This window comes from Rana temporaria, chromosome 8 (genome assembly GCF_905171775.1).
Source record: "Rana temporaria chromosome 8, aRanTem1.1, whole genome shotgun sequence".
Lineage (NCBI taxonomy): Eukaryota > Metazoa > Chordata > Amphibia > Anura > Ranidae > Rana > Rana temporaria.
The window spans coordinates 50,925,153-50,942,147 of NC_053496.1; the positions used below are offsets into that span (position 1 = coordinate 50,925,153).

Here is a 16,995-nt window from a genome sequence, read left to right on the forward strand (position 1 = left end):
CCCCCCCCCCCCCCCCATAGCCCCCATTTTACTTACCCGAGCCCCGAATCTCCGAGGGCGTGATCCCATGTCGTTCTCCCCATGCCTGATCGGCTCTTCCTTGGATAGAATGATAGCAGCACAGCCATTGGCTCCCGCTGCTGCCAATCAAATCCAATGATGCGGCCGCCGGGGGGCGGGGCGAGTCATACAATAGGCTGCTATGGACAGCAACTGTATGGCATGGGAGCGCGCCCGCAAGCTAACCCCCTCCGGAGAGAGCTTCCCAGAGGGGGTTAGAGAGGAGCCACCGTGGGACCCCAGAAGAGAAGGATCGGGGCCACTCTGTGCAAAACAAATGCACAGTGGAGGTAAGTATGACCTTGTTATTTAAAAAAAAAAAATTGAAGCTTAAGGCCCCTTTCACATTGAGGCGTTATTCATGCGGTACAGCGCTAAAAATAGCGCTGCTGTACCACATGAATAAATCTTGCCCTGCAGGATTCAATGTGAAAGCCCGAAGGCTTTCACACTGAAGCGGTGCGCTAGCAGGAACGCTCCAAAAGTCCTGCTAGCCGCATCTTTGGAGCGGTATAGGAGCGGGGTGTTTACCGCTCCTATACCACGCCTTCCCATTGAAATCAATGGGAAACCGCGGTAATACCGCCTGCAATGTGCCTCTGCAGAGGCGCATTGCGGGCGGTATTAACCCTTTTTCTGCCGCTAGCTGGGGTTAAAACCTCACCGCTAGCGCCCGAATATCGCGGTAAATACGACGGTATAGCGGCGCTAAAAATAACACGGCTATACCGTCACCGCACCTCCGCTGCCCAATGTGAAAGTAGCCTTAGTGTCACTTTAATGATTAGCTGGTCTTGAATTAATGGACCATAATCAGGAACAATAGGACGATCAAAGAAAAGCAGCAGCGCCAGTGCCATTTTTTCCCATAATCCTCCATTTCTGTAAAGAATGCAGAGCTATTCCTCATGGTTCAGTGGATTCAACCTTTAACCTTTTAGAAGTAAACAAGGTCTAAATGGCATTTGTCCCATTTCCAGCCTATAACTCGCTTTCTTTGGCCTTTTTTGCGCTTGTGTACCATTTGAGAACGGCGGCACCAGCTGTACTGGCCACAATGCACAGGGCCCCTCCAATTGTCCACCACGTTGGAGTGTGATGGAGGAACAATGCCTGGAAAATAAAAGCGAAGACCACATCCATTGTCCTCATGATGGCTACTAATCCAGCTTTCTCGATCTGTAAAGCTTTTACAAGAAACGCTTGGCCTCCCAAACCTAGAATTCCGATAAGTATCAGAAACCACCTGTCTGTTCCACAATAAGGCAAACTCCATTCACCAAGTACTGACAGGGCAATGATGCACTCAATGAGACCGATCACAGCATAATACCAAATGGAGAGCAAGTAATGCACAGACTTGCCCATTTTTCTTAACACCACCAGGGTTATTGAGGCACAGATTGCACTTGTTAGCGCAGCAATAGTCCCTTTAACGTGCCCAGAGTAATCTTCCTCAAGGTCATTGGCGTATGACCCAAACAGAAATGGTGGACGAGCTATAAGGATGACGCCAGTTATAGTGAAGGTGATAAAGACGATATCCCACACAGTGCATTTCTCCTTCAGACATATGCAGGCAAATATGCAGGTGAAGGCGGGACTGCTGAAAGTGATGACTGTGGCATCCGCCAGTGGCATGGACTGGACAGCATAGTACAAGAGAATCATCGCACCGGAGCCAAGGAATCCGCGCAGGAAAAGGAAAATCCTTTGATCCTTGGGACCTAGAAAACCGGTCCTGTAAGAACAAGAAAATATCATTTTATGGGGGAATAGAATACACACTGATCTTTTCAAACAGGATAAACGGTCACACTACTTATTTGTAATATATGTTGCTAGGTGAACAAACCAGTTACTGAAAATCCTCCATGATCAAGCCCCATGGGCAGGACGAAACATGTCGGGGATGGCCTGGATGGAGTCTGGGCGGAGGTTGCCCTTATGCCGCATACACACGATAGGTTAAACCGATGAGAATGGTCTGATGGACCGTTTTCATCTGTCAAAACCGATCGTGTGTGGGCGCCATCGGTTATTTAACCATCGGTTAAAAAAAAGCAAACTTGCTTTAAACTTAACCGATGGATTCCTAACCGATAGGTCAAAACCGATCGTTAGTAGGCACGACCATCAGTTAAAAATCCACGCATGCTCAGAATCAAGTCAACGCATGCTTGGAAGCATTGAACTTCGTTTTTTTTCAGCACGTTGTTGTGTTTTACGTCACCACGTTCTGACACGGTCGTTTTTTTAACCGATGGTTTGTAGGCGCGACAGACCATCAGTCAGCTTCATCGGTTAACCGATAAAAACGGTCCATTGGTCCGTTCTCATCGGATAGACTGATTGTGTGTACGCGGCATTACCATCACTATCCAAGGGTTTTGTTGGATAGGCGGCCTCTGGAATGATCCTTTTCCCTGTTTGTAGTTTTTTTTTGTGAGCTGGCGCCATCTGGTGGTGGCCGTTGGTATTACAAGTTAAGCATTACAAGTTAAACAGCAATTCTAATGTAATTTTTCACTATTTTTCACTATTTTCACTGCCATCTTCTTCCCTCTAATTAGAATCCCCAAACATTATATATATTTTTTATCCTAACACCCTAGAGAATAAAATGGCGATCATTGCAATACTTTCTGTCACGCCGTATTTGCGCAGCGGTCTTACAAGCGCACTTTTTTGGGAAAAAATTACACTTTTTTTAATTAAAAAATAAGACAACAGTAAAGTTATCCCCATTTCTTTTAATATTATGAAAGATAATGTTACGGCGAGTAAATTCATACTCAACATGTCACGCTTTAAAATTGCGTCCGCTCGTGGAATGCGGACAAACTTTTACCCTTTAAAATCCCTTTAAAATCTCACGTATGTGTTCGATTCTGCACGCAAGCTCGTCGGGACGGGGCGCGTTTTCTGGCTCCTAACTTTTTTAGCTGGCTCCTAGATTCCAAGCAAATTTGTCAAACCCTGGTTTAACTAGTAAAAGTGCAATGTTAACCACTTCCGGACCGCCGCACGCCAATATACATCGGCTGTTTAAAGAGGGATACCTCTGTTATGGCAGCACCTAGCTGCCATAACCCAGGTATTCTCTTCTTCAGCTGGCAGTCCGGTTTCCGATAATGGTGTTCTCTGCTGCGGATTTGCCGTGGGATCACCGTTATCGGCGGTAGGAGAGGGGGCCCCCCTCCCGCCGCTTATCGAAGCCTTCGGCAGCGGCAGAGGCAATCGGGTCCTTCTGGTTGCTGGGTATGGAGCCAAGTGAGGGGAAGATGGCCTCCACCCATCTCCACCCATAGCTCTTAAAGGGACATGACAAAATTCCTTTTATTTATTCTTAATTGCATTTTAGTGTAAATATGAAATGTGAGGTCTTTTTGACCCCAGATCTCATATTTAAGAGGACCTGTCATGCTTTTTCCTATTACAAAGGGATGTTTACATTCCTTGTAATAGGAATAAAAGTGACAGAATTTTTTTAAAAAAAGAACAGTGTAAAAAAATTAAATAAAAGGTAAAAAAAAATAAGAATTTTTTTTTTTAAACGCGTTCCGTCCTGCTGAGCTCACATGCAGAAGCGAATGCATACGTGAGCAGAGCCCGCATATGAAAACGTTGTTCAAACCACACATGTGAGGTATGGCCGCGATCAGTAGAGCGTGAGAAATAAGTCTAGCCCTAGACCTCCTCTCTAACTCAAAAAAAATTAAACGTCGCCTATGGAGATTTTTAAGGGTAAAAGTTTGTCGCCTTTCCACGAGCAGGCGCAATTTTGAAGCGTGATATGCTGGGTATCAATTTATTCGGCGTAACATTATCTTTTCACAGTAAAAAAAAAATTGGGCCAACTTTACTGTTGTCCTTTTTTTTTTATTAAAAAAAGTGCACTTGTAAGACCGCTGCGCAAATACAGTGTGACATAAAGTATTGCAACGACCGCCATTTTATTCTGTAGGGTGTTAGAATTTTTTTTTTATAATGTTTGGGGTGTTCTCTAGAAAAATAAATTGTTTTTAACTTGTAAACAACAAACCTCAGAAAGAGGCTTGGTCCTTAATTGGTCAAAATATATGTAAAAGCCAAAAAAATATATATTTCTTGTATATAGTAGGGAAGAGTTAAAGTGACACTTCTTTTGGTTTCAGCCTCCTCCAAACCTCCAAATTCCTATTTTTGTGCTTCTGTGATGTGACTTCCTTCAGGGTGGCTACATTCATTCTCCATGGTCCCGCTGTATGTAAGAATGGAGCCACCCTTTCTTGTTCCCAACCAAGATGGAATATGGACTATGGGATTTGCAGTGGGTATAGACCAGTGCACATGGCCACAACTAACCAGTATAGCTTCTTCCCAACAAAGGAAAGTAATAGGAAAGGGAGAGGTTCAGGAGCTTATGGAGGATGTTGTAAGGAGGCAGAAGACATTATTAGAAATTATTTCATGAAGAAAAAATGATATGCCATTAACCATTTTCAGACCAGGCTATAGTCGAATGACAGCTACAGCACAGTCGGCCAGTTCTGGGAGGGCGTCATATGAGGGCTTACACAGTTGTTTACAGATTGGGGTAAAGGGCCAATCACAATTTGTTTTTCGGGTTGTAAATAATGATCGCGTGTGGGCTAAAACGACGTAAAAAAACTGTGCATGCTCAGAAGCAAGTTATGAGATGGGAGCGCTCGTTCTGGTAAAACTACCATTCGTAATGGAGTAAGCACATTTGTCACGCTGTAACAGACAGAAAAGTGCGAATCGTCTTTTACTAACACGGAATCAGCTAAAGCAGCCCAAAGGCGAATAGAACTTCCCCTTTATAGTGCTGTTGTACGTGTTGTACGTCTCCGCGCTTTGCTAGATCATTTTTTAAAAACGATGGTGTGTGGGCAACGTAGTTTTTAATGATGAAGTTGGGAAAACTTTGTTTTTTGGACATGCTGAAAAACAAAGTTTTTTTTCATGCCGAAAAATTATCGTGTGTATGCGGCATAAGAGTCTTAGGACGCGTACACACGATCAGTCCATCCGATGAGGACGGTCCGAAGTTAACCGATGAAGCTGTCTGATGGTCTGATGTGCCTACACACCATAGGTTAAATAACCGATCGTGTCAGAACGCGTTGACGTAAAACACAATGACGTGCTGAAAAAAATGAAGTTCAATGCTTCCAAGCATGCGTCGACTTAAAGCAAGTTCTCATTTTTTTGACCGAAGGATAACTGACCGATGAGGCCCACACGCGATCGGTTTGGACCGATGAAAACGGACATTCAGTCTGTTTTTATCTGTTTTGACTGATCGTATGTACGCGGCCTCAGAGTTGGAGGAGATATTATATGTTCACCACTAGATGGCGTGCTAGTCATCTTTAATTAGTCTATTTTAATGTTGGGTATCTTAGGCCCCTTTCACACGGGCAGATAGAATTCAGCTTTTAGCTGCGCATAGATCAAGTTATCTACCGCAGCTAAACTCAGACAATGCTTTCCTATGGCCCCATTCACACTGCGTTTAGCAACGGTTTCATTACATGGGGTTTGGTGCGGATAAAAAAAAAAAAATTGACTGCGTCCAGGAACGATTGAAGGCAGCTATCTGCAGTGTACCATGTCACCTGCAGATAGCAGCGGCAACAAGGAAAGAAAAACAGAAAGCAATGGAACAGAAATGGCAAGAATGTTTCAACGCGGCTAAACGCAGCTAAACGCAGCCGCACGTAAACGCAGCTAATCGCAATGTACAACTGAAAGTGAACACTGTGCCAGGATTCTCTGAATTTCAAAATAATAAAACATGCTTTTAACTGTGGCCCGTGTGAAAGGGACCTTAAACTTCAGAAAATATTTTTCAGATACAATGGGGGACATTTATCAACTTTTTCACAGTTACTGCATTCATAATTCAATCATGCTGTAGAAACTGATCGAAATTCTTGTCCCATTCAAGAATCAGTCGCAAATACTGTAAAAACTTTGCAGTCGTTGTATGAATATGTGAGTCTGCATGCAACAGTGTTATTCTTGCGCAGAAGAGCCAGCTCAGGAAGCTCACCAGGAACCCCAGGTACATGCTTAGCAAGGAGATAGTGTGGGCCAGCCAGGAGACAATTCAGGTGCCTGGTCAGGATACATGCAGGGCCGATCTGCCCTATAGGCTCACTATGCAAGTCGCTTAGAGCCCCACAACGATGCAGAGGGCCCCCCAAATTACTAGAAGTCCCGCCTGGTGAGTCATTTTCGGCCCCTCACCCTGCTTCTCAACTCGCTGGCTGCATGTGAGAAGAGGTAAGAAGTCAGCACCCCCTGCTTCTCACTTTAATGTAAGATGCCATTTCCGACAGCAGAACACCCCCTCCCCCCGCTTCTCAACTTTAATCTTTAATGTGACATGTCATTTTGCTTAGGGCCCCAGGGAGATCAGGATCAGCACTGGATACATGCGTGGAGTCTGGCCAAGAGACAGTCCAGGAGCCCATCCAGCAGGCCTGCTAGGAGCTCACTCAGAATGCAGTGCAGTAGACAGTATAGGAGCCCCCAACCGTACCCCCATCAGGAGTTCCACCAGTAGCCCACAGTATCTCTGACAGGAGCCTGAGCAGAAGGCACACATTAAAAAAAAAAATGTTTTAATATATTACAGCCTACCATCATATGTTTTTTTTTTTTTAGGCTTTTTTCCTGGCTATCTGGCAAATAACACACCTCCAGTGAGTGCCTCACTCTGGATGGATGAGCACAGGAGCACATTTGGATAGCAGCATTGTGAGTTTGGGGGGGGGGGGGTTAGAGGTACTAGGAGATTTACATACATTAACAAATTGAAATCAAACTCTGGCTCAGACTTTATATCAAGTTTTCTTTTTGAGATGAAGATTTTTCATAAAAAAATAAAACTGATCATTGTAAGCACCTCTGCCAGCGTTGAATATCTTGTCTCATCCCTGTAACTGATACATCTGCATGAGAGCTTGCTCTTTTGGAAAAAGCACATGTATTGGGCAGATCACCAGGTAAAAATAGAAGAATGAAAGCCTGGAAAAGAAAAGAAATGCAGCCATGACATCTAAGGCCCCTTTCAGACGTACGGATCCCGTGAGGATCCGTACCTTTCTTATCCGCTTGCTCAGCGGGGATCGCTCCGTTGATCCCCGCTGAGCCGGCAGATGACAGGGCGGTCCCTGCACACAGATCTCCGCTCTCCCCTATGGGGGATCGGATGAACACGGACCGTCAGTGATGTGTTGGGAGCTGTGCCTGCCAAGAGAACACAGTAATTACTGTTATCAACGTTAGCTGCTGGCAATAATCGCATGCTAAAAATCCAACATGCTGGTCGTACCCAAGTCAATTGGGTACAATCAGCCTGCCCATAGATGGTTTAAATCTCATCCGGTCCCTGTTGAAGAATTGGTAAACTGCAATATAAATGGGTTTAATACTATATTATACTGTAGATGACCTAACCAGGCATCAAACGGAGAAATACATCTTTAGTAGAGTTGTATCTCGTAAAATGCCACTTTACCCCCCTTCATGACCAGTAAATTTTTTTGCAATACAGCACTTTAATTGACAATTACGCGGTCATGCAATGTTGTACCCAAATAAAACTGATTTAATTTTTTTCCCCACAAATAGAGCTTTCTTTAGGTGGTATTTGATCATGTCTGCGTTTTTTTTTTTTTGCGCTATAAACATAAAAAGACTGACAATTTTAATTTATTTTTTTACTTTCTGCTATAAAACATAGCCAATAAAATTAGACCAATATGTATTCTGCTACATATTTTTGGTAAAAGACATCCCAATAAGCGTATATTTGATTTGCGCAAAAGTTATAGCATCTACAAACTATGGTATATACAGTGAGGAAAATAAGTATTTGAACACCTTGCTATTTTGCAAGTTCTCCCACTTGGAAATCATGGAGGGGTCTGAAATTGTCATCGTAGTTGCATGTCCACTGTGAGAGACATAATCAAAAAATTGTATTTTTTTCAAAATTGTCTCACTTTTTCGTTTATAGCGCAAAAAATAAAAACCGCACAGGCGATCAAATACCACCAAAAGAAAGCTCTACTTGTGGGGAAAAAAGGACGTCAATTTTGTTTGGGAGCCACGTCGCACGACCGCGCAATTGTTCGTTAAAGCGATGCAGTGCCGAAAGCTGAAATTTCACCTGGGCAGGAGGGGGGTATATGTGCCCAGTAAGCAAGTGGTTAAAGGCAGACTAACAGGTCTTTGAGGGTCAGAATTCTAGCTGATAGACAGGTGTTCAAATACTTATTTGCAGCTGTATCATACAAATAAATAGTTAAAAAATCATAAATTGTGATTTCTGGAATTTTTTTATTTTTTACTTCTTGCTATAATAAATATCCCAATTTAAAAAAAAAATAACATTTTTTTTTCTCAGTTTAGGCCGATACGTATTCTTCTACATATTTTTGGTAAAAAAAAAAAAAAAATCGCAATAAGCGACTGGTTTGCGCAAAAGTTATAGCGCTTACAAAATAGGGGACAGAATTATTTTTTTTTAATTATTTTTTTTTTATTATTTTTTTTACTAGAAATGGCGGCGATCTGCGATTTTTAATGGACTGCGACGTTATGGCGGACACATCGGACACATTTTTGGCGCCATTCACATTTATACTGCGATCAGTGCTATAAATATGCACTAATTACAGTATAAATGTGACTGGCATTGAAGGGGTTAACACTAGGGGGTGAGGAAGGGGTTAAATGTATCCCTGCTTAGTGTTCTAACTGTAGGTGGAGGGGGGGTGACTGGGGGGGTGACCGATCTATGTCTCTATGTACAAGAGACACAGATCCGTCTCCTCTCCAGAGACAGCACCGCTGTCTCTGTGTAAAACGGCAATGAGAGATGATCTCATATGTTTACATATGAGATCCTCTCTCATTGGCCGCACAGATCGCCTCGCGAACGGCCACTCTGATTGGCCGTTCGCGGCGATCTGTAATTGGCTGTGTCCGAGGGACACGGCCAACACAGATTTTCCCCGCAGCGCGCTCTGGAGCGCGCGCGGGGACCGCCCTAAGGGGCGGCCGTCAATTGACGGCAGTTTGGCAATTGGGATCCGCACTGTAGCCGTCAATTGACGGCAGGCGGATCCCAAGTGGTTAAAATGTCCACCTCCACTCCATTTATTATCCTAAATTAGATGCACCTGTTTGAGGTCATTAGCTGCATAAAGACACCTGTCCACCCCATACAATCAGTAAGAATCCAACTACTAACATGGCCAAGACCAAAGAGCTGTCCAAAGACACTAGAGACAAAATTGTACACCTCCTCAAGGCTGGAAAGGGCTACGGGGAAATTGCCAAGCAGCTTGGTGAAAAAAGGTCCACTGTTGGAGCAATCATTAGAAAATGGAAGAAGCTAAATATGACTGTCAATCTCCCTCGGACTGGGGCTCCATGCAAAATCTCACCTCGTGGGGTCTCAATGATCCTAAGAAAGCTGAGAAATCAGCCCAGGACTACACGGGAGGAGCTGGTCAATGACCTGAAAAGAGCTGGGACCACCGTTTCCAAGGTTACTGTTGGTAATACACTAAGACATCATGGTTTGAAATCATGCATGGCACGGAAGGTTCCCCTGCTTAAACCAGCACATGTCAAGGCCCGTCTTAAGTTTGCCAATGACCATTTGGATGATCCAGAGGAGTCATGGGAGAAAGTCATGTGGTCAGATGAGACCAAAATAGAACTTTTTGGTCATAATTCCACTAACCGTGTTTGGAGGAAGAAGAATGATGAGTACCATCCCAAGAACACCATCCCTACTGTGAAGCATGGGGGTGGTAGCATCATGCTTTGGGGGTGTTTTTCTGCACATGGGACAGGGCGACTGCACTGTATTAAGGAGAGGATGACCGGGGCCATGTATTGCAAGATTTTGGGCAACAACCTCCTTCCCTCAGTTAGAGCTTTGAAGATGGGTCGAGGCTGGGTCTTCCAACATGACAATGACCCGAAGCACACAGCCAGGATAACCAAGGAGTGGCTCTGTAAGAAGCATATCAAGGTTCTGGCGTGGCTTAGCCAGTCTCCAGACCTAAACCCAATAGAGAATCTTTGGAGGGAGCTCAAACTCCGTGTTGCTCAGCGACAGCCCAGAAACCTGACTGATCTAGAGAAGATCTGTGTGGAGGAGTGGGCCAAAATCCCTCCTCCAGTGTGTGCAAACCTGGTGAAACACTACAAGAAACGTTTGACCTCTGTAATTGCAAACAAAGGCTACTGTACCAAATATTAACATTGATTTTCTCAGGTGTTCAAATACTTATTTGCAGCTGTATCATACAAATAAATAGTTAAAAAAATCATAAATTGTGATTTCTGGATTTCTTTTTTGATTATGTCTCTCACAGTGGAGGACATGCACCTACGATAACAATTTCAGACCCCTCCATGATTTCCAAGTGGGAGAACTTGCAAAATAGCAGGGTGTTCAAATACTTATTTTCATCACTGTATACTGGATTTTGTTTATTAGTAATGACAGTGATCAGCAACTATATTGTGGTGGACAATCGGACACTTTGTGGGAACAAGTGACACTAATATAATGAAGCTATAAATATGCACTGTGAATGTACTGATTACACTGGCTGGGAAGGGGTTGATTGTGTACTTTGTGTGGTGCTTTTACTAAGGGATGTTATGGATTTTCTTTCCGTGCTTTGCAGGGAAAGACAATCCATCACATCCCCTGTCAGGATAGAGCTCTGCCTTGTTTACATAGGCAGAGCTACATTCAACCTCTCTTCCTGACAATCGGCGAATGCCGGTGGACATCCATTGGCCGGCACCCCCCGATCAGCTTTTGCTGTGACTAACCACAGCAGCAGCAGCATGTACAGTATAATATGCACTCAATACTTGATCGGGGCTCCTTTTTGCACAAATTGCTGCATCAATGTGGCGTGGCATGGAGGAGATCAGCCTGTGGCACTGCTGAGGTGTCATGGAAGCCGAGGTTTCTTTGATAGCGGCCTTCAGCTGGACTGCATTGTTGGGTCTGGTGTCTCATCTTCCTCTTGACAAAACCCCACAGATTCTCTATGGGGTTTAGGTCAGGCGAGGTTCTGGCCAATCAAGCACAATGATACCATGATCATTAAACCAGGCATTGGTACATTTGGCAGTGTGGGCAGGTATCAAGTCCTGCTGGGAAATGGAATCAGCATCCCCATAAAGCTGGTCAGCAGAGGGAAGCATGAAGTGCTCTACAATTTCCTGGTAGACGGCTGCGCTGACTGTGGACTTGATAAAAAACAGTGGAACACCACCAGCAGATGACATGGCTCCCTAAAATGTTAAAGGGGTGGTTCAGCCTAAAAACTACTTTTTTGTATTACACTGGCCCCCACATTATAATACGATTAAGGCTATTATTATTTTTTTGATGCTGTACATACCTTTGTACAGCATATTCACCCGTTGCGAGTCCCGCGGGAGTGGGCGTTCCTCACATGTCTGTGATTGACATTTTGACCAAAAACAAGCTCCCCCCGTCGCGTAAGCCGCGTCACGATTGGCGAAAGGAGCCGAACGGCGATGCGCAGTATAGCGCCGACTCGCCGTTCGGCTCCTTTCGCCAACCGTGACGCGGCTTACGCAACGGGGGGGGAGCTCGTTTTTGGTCAAAATGTCAATCACAGACATGGGAGGAACGCCCACTCCCGCGGGACTCGCAACGGGTGAATATGCTGTACAAAGGTATGTACAGCATCAAAAAAATAATAATAGCCTTAATCGTATTGTAATGTGGGGGGCCAGTGTAATAAAAAAAAGTCGTTTTTAGGGTGAACCACCCCTTTAATTTAATTTCCCAGCAGGACTTGGCACCTGCCCACACTGCCAAAAGTACCAATAGCTGGTTAATGATCATTGTATCACTGTTTGATTGGCCAGAAAATGCGCCTGACCTAAACCCCATTTCATCGTGGGCCACATCAGCATTATGATTGCCCTCAAAAGGGCCGGTTGTATCTCCGTCACCGTCAGAAGTTAAGTCCCCCACTCTCCCTTACATCACAGTGCACCCCCCTTACCTTATGCTGCTGCTGGGAATAAGATGGATGCATTGCTTGAAAGCAGAAAGTAAGGGTCTGGAGGAGGACCAGAGGAGGGCTGGAGCTCTCCTGCAGCTGCAGGAGAGATGCAAGGGCCACATGAAATGGCCTGGAGGGCTGAAATGACGTTTTTTTTTAATGTCATTAAAAACGATTGTGTGTAGGCTCCAGAGCATTTTTCACGATGTAAAAAATGGGCATTAAAAATTTTGAACATGCTCTAATTTTTCACGTCGTATGCTCAGAAGCAAATTATGAGACGGGAGCGCTCATTCTGGTAAAACTAGCGTTCGTAATGGAGATAGCACATTCATCACACTGTAACAGACAGAAAAGCGTGAATCGTCTCTCACCAAACTTTTACTAACACAAAATCAGCAAAAGCAGCTCCAAGGGTGGCGCCATCCGAATGGAACTTCCCCTTTATAGTGCAGTCGTACGTGTTGTACGTCACCGCGCTTTTCTAGAGCATTTTTTTTTTCACGATCGTGTGTAGGCAAGGCCGTTTTAATGATCGTGTTGAAAAAAACATCGTTTTTTCTAGACCATTAAAAACATAATTTTTTACAACCCGAAAAACGGTCGCGTGTACGCGGCATCAGGCTGATCACCTCCATGTCACGCCGCATTGATGCAGTAATTCGTGCAAAGGGAGCCCCGACCAAGTATTGAGTGCATACTATACTGTACATGGACATATTTTTCAGTAAGCCAACATTTCTGTATTAAAAAAAAATTTTTTATTGGTCTTATGTAATATTCTATGTTTGAGAGTTACTGAATTTTGGGTGTTCGCTAGCTGTAAGCCATAATCATCAAAATTAAAAGAAAGAAATACTTGAAATATATCACTGTGTGTGTAATGAATCTATATAAAATACAGGAGTTTTACTTTTTCAATAGAATTACTGAAATAAATGAACTTTTTGATGATATTATCATTTTATGTGATGCATCTGTGTATGTGATTCTACACAGAAAGGCCGCCTTGTAGCAGTAAACCTACTATAGGATCATTGTTAACCACTTAAGCCCCAGACCAAAATGCAGCTAAAGGCCCAGGCCAGGTTTTGCGATTCGGCACTGCGTTGCTTTAACCGACAATCGCGCGGTCGTGTGATGTGGCTCCCAAACAAAATTGACGTCCTTTTTTTCCCACAAATAGAGCTTTCTTTTGGTGGTATTTGATCACCTCTGCGGTTTTTATTTTTTGCGCTATAAACAAAAATAGAGCGACAATTTTGAAAAAAATTCAATATTTTTTACTTTTTTCTATAATAAATATCCCCCAAAAATATATAAAAAAAAAAAAAAATTCTCAGTTTAGGCCGATACGTATTCTTCTACATATTTTTGGTAAAAAAAATCGCAATAAGCGTTTATCGGTTGGTTTGCACAAAATGTATAGCATTTACAAAATAGGGGATAGTTTTATTGCATTTTTATTAATTATGTTTTTTTTACTACTAATGGCGGCGATTCGTGACTGCGACATTATGGCGGACACTTCGGACAATTTTGACACATTTTTGGGACCATTGTCATTTTCACAGCAAAAAATGCATTTAAATTGCATTGCTTGTTGTGAAAATGACAGTTGCAGTTTGGGAGTTAACCACAGGGGGCGCTGTAGGAGTTATGCTTCACCTAGTGTGTGTTTACAACTGTAGGGGGGTGTGGCTGTAGGTCTGACGTCATCGATTGTGTCTCCCTATAAAAGGGATCACACGATCGATGCAGCCACCACAGTGAAGCACGGGGAAGCCGTGTTTACATACGGCTCTTACCGTTCTTCAGCTCCGGGTAGCGATCGCGAGGGGGTGGCTAGAAACGATCGCTCCCACACAATTTCCGACCACTGCATGTACCGGGGGGGGGGGGGTCCCGATCGGACCCCCGACCCACGTCTACGCAGGGACGTACGGGTACGTCCATCTGCCTGTACGTATATGTACATGCGGCGGTCGTTAAGTGGTTAAAGGGGTTGTAAATAAAACATTTTTTTTTGCTGAAATGAATGTTTACAGGGAATAGAGACATAATAGTTAACTGATTTCTTTTAAAAAACGATTAAAAATAGATAAAAATCAATCATATAATGTACCTACAGTTTCTAGGTTCGTTTTTGCATGTTTGCATGTTGTTTCCTGCCTCTCTGCCTTACAGAGCATACAGAGCCATAGAGCAGTGATGGTTTGGAAAACGAAACTAGAAACTAGACACACAGTAATCACACCTCCTTGATTAGTGACAGAGAGAAAGCTCCCAGCACTGTGGTCATCAGGAAACAGACAACCAGGAAGTGTGGAGATCAGAGAAGAATTACAGCAACTTGAGAGCAAAACCGAACAGGACATGAAAACAGCACTGCATTAAGGTAAAGGAAGCTATTAAGATAAAAAAAAAAATCCTTTACAAACCCTTTAAGTAGATAGCTACAGAACTTCTAGTATTTTCTAGTGTTTAAAAAACTTACTTGTAATAAATGAGGCCGGGAAGCACAAATAACATCTGGAAAACGCAGCGGAAAGCACTGATCTGCACAGAGTGCATGTCTTCAATCTTCTTCACCAGCAAAGCGCCTGATGAGAAAAATAAGGTGGACAGGATGGTGTAGAAGATTCCAAGCCCAGGGCAAATGCATTTCTTCTTCCCTGTGATGGCAGAACAGAACGTCAGCTTGATCGCCAGTAACACATTTGACAAATAAAGCATAAATAAAAGCAATACATAAAATCTAAAATGCAATTTGGTAAACAGAATATGTATCTGTATTATATAGAAAGTGTGTCATCTTATTAGGACTGAGCTATGCAACTATGAAGTCATTTATACATGAGCAGTGTTCATGTGCTAACAGGGGGCATGCTGATAGGGGAACAGAGCTGAGTGACAGAAAGATGAGCTTATTGGTCTTTTCCTTTTTCATTTTACTGCCCAATCACAGGCTGGAAGTGGAACAAGTTTTGTGTTATATCTGTGGACAAGATAAGTTACCACCAGAGAAAAAAAAATCAGGTCTTCTGCCCTGCTAGGTATTGAAAAGATGTGGCAATGAAACGGGAAGGTTGCCAGCCAATGAACAGAGGACATGGAATGTCTAATGCCAAGTACACACGATCGTTTTTCATGTCATGGAAAAAAAACCGCACTTTTTCTCGACGCGATTCCTCTCAAGCCTGCCTTGCATACACACGATCATGATAAAAAATGCTCGAGCAAAGCGCGGTGACGTACGACGGCACTATAAAGGGAAGTTCCATTCGAATGGCGCCACCCTTTGGGCTGATTATGCCAATTTCCCATCTCATAACTTGCTTCTGAGCATGCACGTTTTTTTCCCCGTTGTTAAAGCGTACACACGACCGTTTTTCACGATGTGAAAAACGAGAAAAAATAGAGCAGGTTCTAAATTTTAAATGCCCATTTTTTTCGTCGAAAAAAATGCTCTGGAGCCTACACACGGCCGTTTTTCACGATCAATTAAAAGAATTGTATTTTTCTCATCATGAAAAACGGTCGTGTGTACGCGGCATTAGGCTTCATGTACACAGGATGTTTAAATCCTCTTCTGAACGCTGGAATCTTGACAGCTAGTAACCGACGGTTAAAAAATGTTTTGCTACTTTTACATAGCCGTCTTTATGCACGTTCATCGGTGGTTATGAGCGTTTGCGTTTAGAAGCGTTTTTTTACAGATAACCTCAGGAGACCCTCCGAAATGCCCACAATGCATGAAAAACAATTGTTATTAACTATTTCAGCCTCTCTGTGAGAGAGAAGAAAGCAGCAGCAGAGACAGCAGCGTGCTTGTAGATAGCTTTTTGTTTTTATTTCTCTCTCTCTCTCCCCCTTTCTTCCTCCCATCCCCCCTTCTCTCTCTCCCCCCTCCCGGCCTTTCTCACTCTTCCTCCCCCTCCCGGCCTCTCTCTCTTCCTCCCCCCTCCCTTTCCCCCTCTCCCGGCCTCTCTCTCTTCCTCCCCCCTCCCAGCCTCTCTCTCTTTCTCCCCCCTCCCAGCCTCTCTCTCTCTTCCTCCTCCCCCTTCTCCCTCTCTCCCCCCACTCCCTACCCCTTTCTCTCCCTATCTCTCTACCTCCCTCACCCTCGCTCCCTCTCCATCCCCTTCTCTCTCTCCCTACCCCTTTCTCTCCCTGTCGCTCTCCCTCTCTCTCTCCCCCCTCTCTCCGTCTCCCTCCCCCTATCTCTCTCCTCTCTCTCTCTGCCTCACCCTCTCTCTCCCCACTCTCTCTCTCTCGCTCTCTTTCTCCCTCCCTTCATCCCCCCTCTCTCCCTACCCCTTTCTCTCCCTGTCTCTCTCCCTACCCCTTTCTCTCCCTCTCCGTCTCCATCCCTCTCTCTCCCTCCCCTACCCCTTTCTCTCCCTCCCTTCCTCTCTTTCCCCTTCTCTCCCCCCTCCCCTTTCCCCCTGCTCTCTCTCACCCTCTCCCTCCCTTCCTCTCTTTCCCCTTCTCTCTCCCCCCCCCTTTCCCCCTGCTCTCTCTCTCCCTCCCCTCTCTCTCCCCCCTCTTTCCCCCTGCTCTCTCTCTCCCTCCCCTCTCTCTCCCCCCTCTTTCCCCCTGCTCTCTCTCTCACCCTCTCCGTCCCCTCTCTCTCTCTCCCTCTGTCTCTTTCTCTTGACGCTGGGTCAAGCTTGCACGATTCCACTCCCGCTGGCACTCCCGATTTCGGACGCGATTTCAGAGACATCTGTGCAGGTTTCTGCACAGTTGTCAATGTAAATCGCAGCCTGAATTTGCAAAAAGTAGTACAGAAACTGCTTTCTGAAAATGGTGCAGCGCTGGTGCCATTGACAGC

General features: G+C 44.4%; 1 protein-coding gene across 1 annotated transcript in view; it reads right to left on the minus strand.

Annotated features, from left to right (window-relative positions):
• Positions 1–812: 812 nt before the first annotated feature.
• The window catches only part of SLC35G1 (solute carrier family 35 member G1), a 46,027-nt gene continuing 29,844 nt past the window's right edge, over positions 813–16,995 (minus strand). The window contains exons 2-3 of the mRNA XM_040361760.1: positions 14,656–14,833; positions 813–1,801 (exon numbers count right to left, since the gene is read on the minus strand). Of these exons, the coding sequence (XP_040217694.1) occupies positions 1,042–1,801; positions 14,656–14,833 (938 nt within the window). The 3' untranslated portion in view covers positions 813–1,041. The remainder of the gene's footprint in view (positions 1,802–14,655; positions 14,834–16,995) is intronic.